Source organism: Cicer arietinum, chromosome 1 (genome assembly GCF_000331145.2).
Source record: "Cicer arietinum cultivar CDC Frontier isolate Library 1 chromosome 1, Cicar.CDCFrontier_v2.0, whole genome shotgun sequence".
In the NCBI taxonomy this organism is placed as follows: domain Eukaryota; kingdom Viridiplantae; phylum Streptophyta; class Magnoliopsida; order Fabales; family Fabaceae; genus Cicer; species Cicer arietinum.
This window is the reverse complement of record NC_021160.2, coordinates 39,717,925-39,720,537: the sequence shown is the minus strand read 5'-3', so window position 1 is coordinate 39,720,537 and position 2,613 is coordinate 39,717,925. Positions and strand designations below refer to the sequence as shown.

Here is a 2,613-nt window from a genome sequence, read left to right as displayed (position 1 = left end):
TAATGTCTTATATATAGAATATTTTATATATTATTAATTTATATATTGTTAATTTTATATTTTATATTATTAATTTCAGAGTCCCTCGAAGGATAAACTAAAATGTCATGGTCATGCCATTTAAAAACCGAACCAAGCCGTATTACCGTATTTGCAACAAGCTGGATTTGGTGAAGTGATCAAACTAGGAAACTACAAGATCGATGTCGGTTTGATTACTGCTATGGTTGAAAGGTGGAGACCAGAAACTCATACTTTTCATCTCCCGGTAGGTGAGTGCACAATAACTTTAGAAGACGTATACTATATTTTAGGATTAAATGTGTCTGGTATTCCTGTTAGCGGTTCAAATTTTGTGAACATTAAAGATGTTTGTCAAGAATATTTAGGAGTTATCCCACCTGAGGGAGCAACAAAAGGTAATTCTATTAAATTAAAATGGCTCAAAGATACTTTTGATAATGTCGGTGAAAACGCATCCGAATTAGAAAAACAAGCATCTAGTCGAGCCTATATATTACGTATGATTGGAGGATTGTTGATGCCAGACAAATCTAATAATCGTGTACATTTAAAATATCTTTCACTCTTGGGCGATTTAAATAAAGCATCCCACTATAGCTGGGGTTCGGCAGTTTTAGCAACACTCTATAGAGAATTATGCCTTGCCACGAAACCCAACATAATGTCGATGGGAGAATGTGCATTGTTGTTGCAAAACTGGGCATGGTATCGTTTGAGTTGTGTTGCTCCAGATGCACCAAGTGCATGGATATTTCCACTTGCACAAAGGTAACTATTGCACATAATTTTTATATATTTTTATTTTTTATATATTCGACAGATTTAATTTTGGGGGTTTAAATTTCAGTAAAGTTTCTCACAACGATATAGAAGGATATCAGAATACAATCGATCATATGATGGTTCAAGAAGTAATATATTCATTCTCATGTAGTTGCACTTTTAAATTTTTTTTATATCTCTTAATATTCACTTTAGCCTGTTTTTTTAACATCCAGTTTCGTTGGAGACCGTATCTCGGATTCCAACACGAGGTACCCGAACAAGAGATCAACACTTGGGCTGCATGTACCTATCTGCACTGCTATCATATCGTCGAAAAACATCATGCAGATAGAGTCGCGCTTCAGTTCGGCTTTCATCAACAAATTCCGCAACCTCCAGAAGATATGACGCTCTACCATGAGATCGACATGAGACGTGGCATTGATGATAATTGGAGTGTGGTTTGGAAAGATGAGATTCAACATTGGAATGAACGTCAGAATTACATATTGCAAGGTCAGTACGTCGAAGGCGTTTTACGCCACACTAACGAACATATGAATTGGTTCACGCATCACACTAAATTATACATATCTGTGGAAAGATACATGCGCGATCCACGTTTGCAACCTTCAACATATCCTGATGTTCACTCTATGCCTCAATCAATCCCACAACAAAATATCATGCACCAAACACCGTCTTTATCATCACCACAACATTTTCATGAAGCTGCAAATATACCGACTCAATACTACATTCCTTCAGTGCCAACAATACCCACTCCCATTAATCCGACTGAGAGCGGAATTTTCTATAATTTGTTTGGTACTCATTGCACAACTCCTGAGTCGGCTTATGCGGCTTTTGATTCTATGTATAATGTCGAAACTCAAAATTATACGGAAGTAGGTAGTAGTGGTTCTAATCCACAAACAGATTACAACAAGGATCAACCACAACAACCTCAAGTTGTTCAAAGGGCTAGACAAGTTCGACGACCGCGTAGATGTGGAACTGGAGGTCATTTAGATGACAATAATTAATTTTTATTTGATGTATTTTTTTATTTGTAGTATTTTTTCTTTTTTTAATGTATTTTTCTTTTAATTTAATGTATTTTTATTTTATTTTATTAATAGAATTTTTTTTATTATTATTATTGTTTTTTTATTATAATAATTATTAAAAGTTATATAATATTATTAAATTAATTATTTTAATTATTTATAACAATATTTTGTATTTTTTAATGTTATAATTATTTTTAAAATATTTAATAATAATAAATATAATATACCCAATAATAAATAACAAAATTCAACAACCAAAGAATATATAATATTAAAATACATTATTGAATATATTAAATAATAAAAGTATTTTTATTTTATTAATAGAATTTTCTTTTTATTATTATTATGAAAATTATTATTATTATTATTTTTATTATTATAATAATTATTAAAAGTTATATAATATTATTAACTTAATTATTTTTATTATTTATAATAATATTTTGTATTTTTTAATGTTATAATTATTTTTAAAATATTTAATAATAATAATAATAAATATAATATATCCAATATAATATACCCAATAATATACCCAATAATAACAAAATTCAAAAAAAAAAAAAATATAACCAAGTAGGAGGTCGCATCCTCAGGATGCGACCATCTAGTGAAGTAGAAATTTTTTTTCTTCAGGAAGTCGCATCACCAGGTTGCGACTTGCAACTGGGGCTAAAAAGTAGGGCAATCTGGTATTATTGTTACAAACTAGGGCAATCTGGTATTTAAAATTCAAAAAGGGATATTT

At 30.3% G+C, this 2,613-nt stretch overlaps 1 protein-coding gene across 1 annotated transcript; it reads left to right on the top strand.

The window, feature by feature from the left end:
- Positions 1-223: 223 nt before the first annotated feature.
- On the top strand, positions 224-1,835 carry LOC140918925 (serine/threonine-protein phosphatase 7 long form homolog). The gene is made up of 4 exons (XM_073363952.1): positions 224-792; positions 845-935; positions 1,023-1,617; positions 1,702-1,835. Exons 1-4 carry the CDS (start codon positions 224-226, stop codon positions 1,833-1,835), a joined length of 1,389 nt encoding a protein of 462 aa, XP_073220053.1.
- Positions 1,836-2,613: the final 778 nt, after the last annotated feature.

What these genes read in the sequence shown, in the direction of transcription:
- LOC140918925 (XM_073363952.1), top strand. Translation starts at nt 224, where the DNA reads ATGGTTGAAAGGTGGAGACCAGAAACTCATACTTTTCATCTCCCGGTA. An exon ending in ATCATATGATGGTTCAAGAA is followed by an intron (nt 936 to 1,022) that starts GTAATATATTCA and finishes TTTAACATCCAG; the next exon opens with TTTCGTTGGAGACCGTATCT. An exon ending in AATTTTCTATAATTTGTTTG is followed by an intron (nt 1,618 to 1,701) that starts GTACTCATTGCA and finishes ATACGGAAGTAG; the next exon opens with GTAGTAGTGGTTCTAATCCA.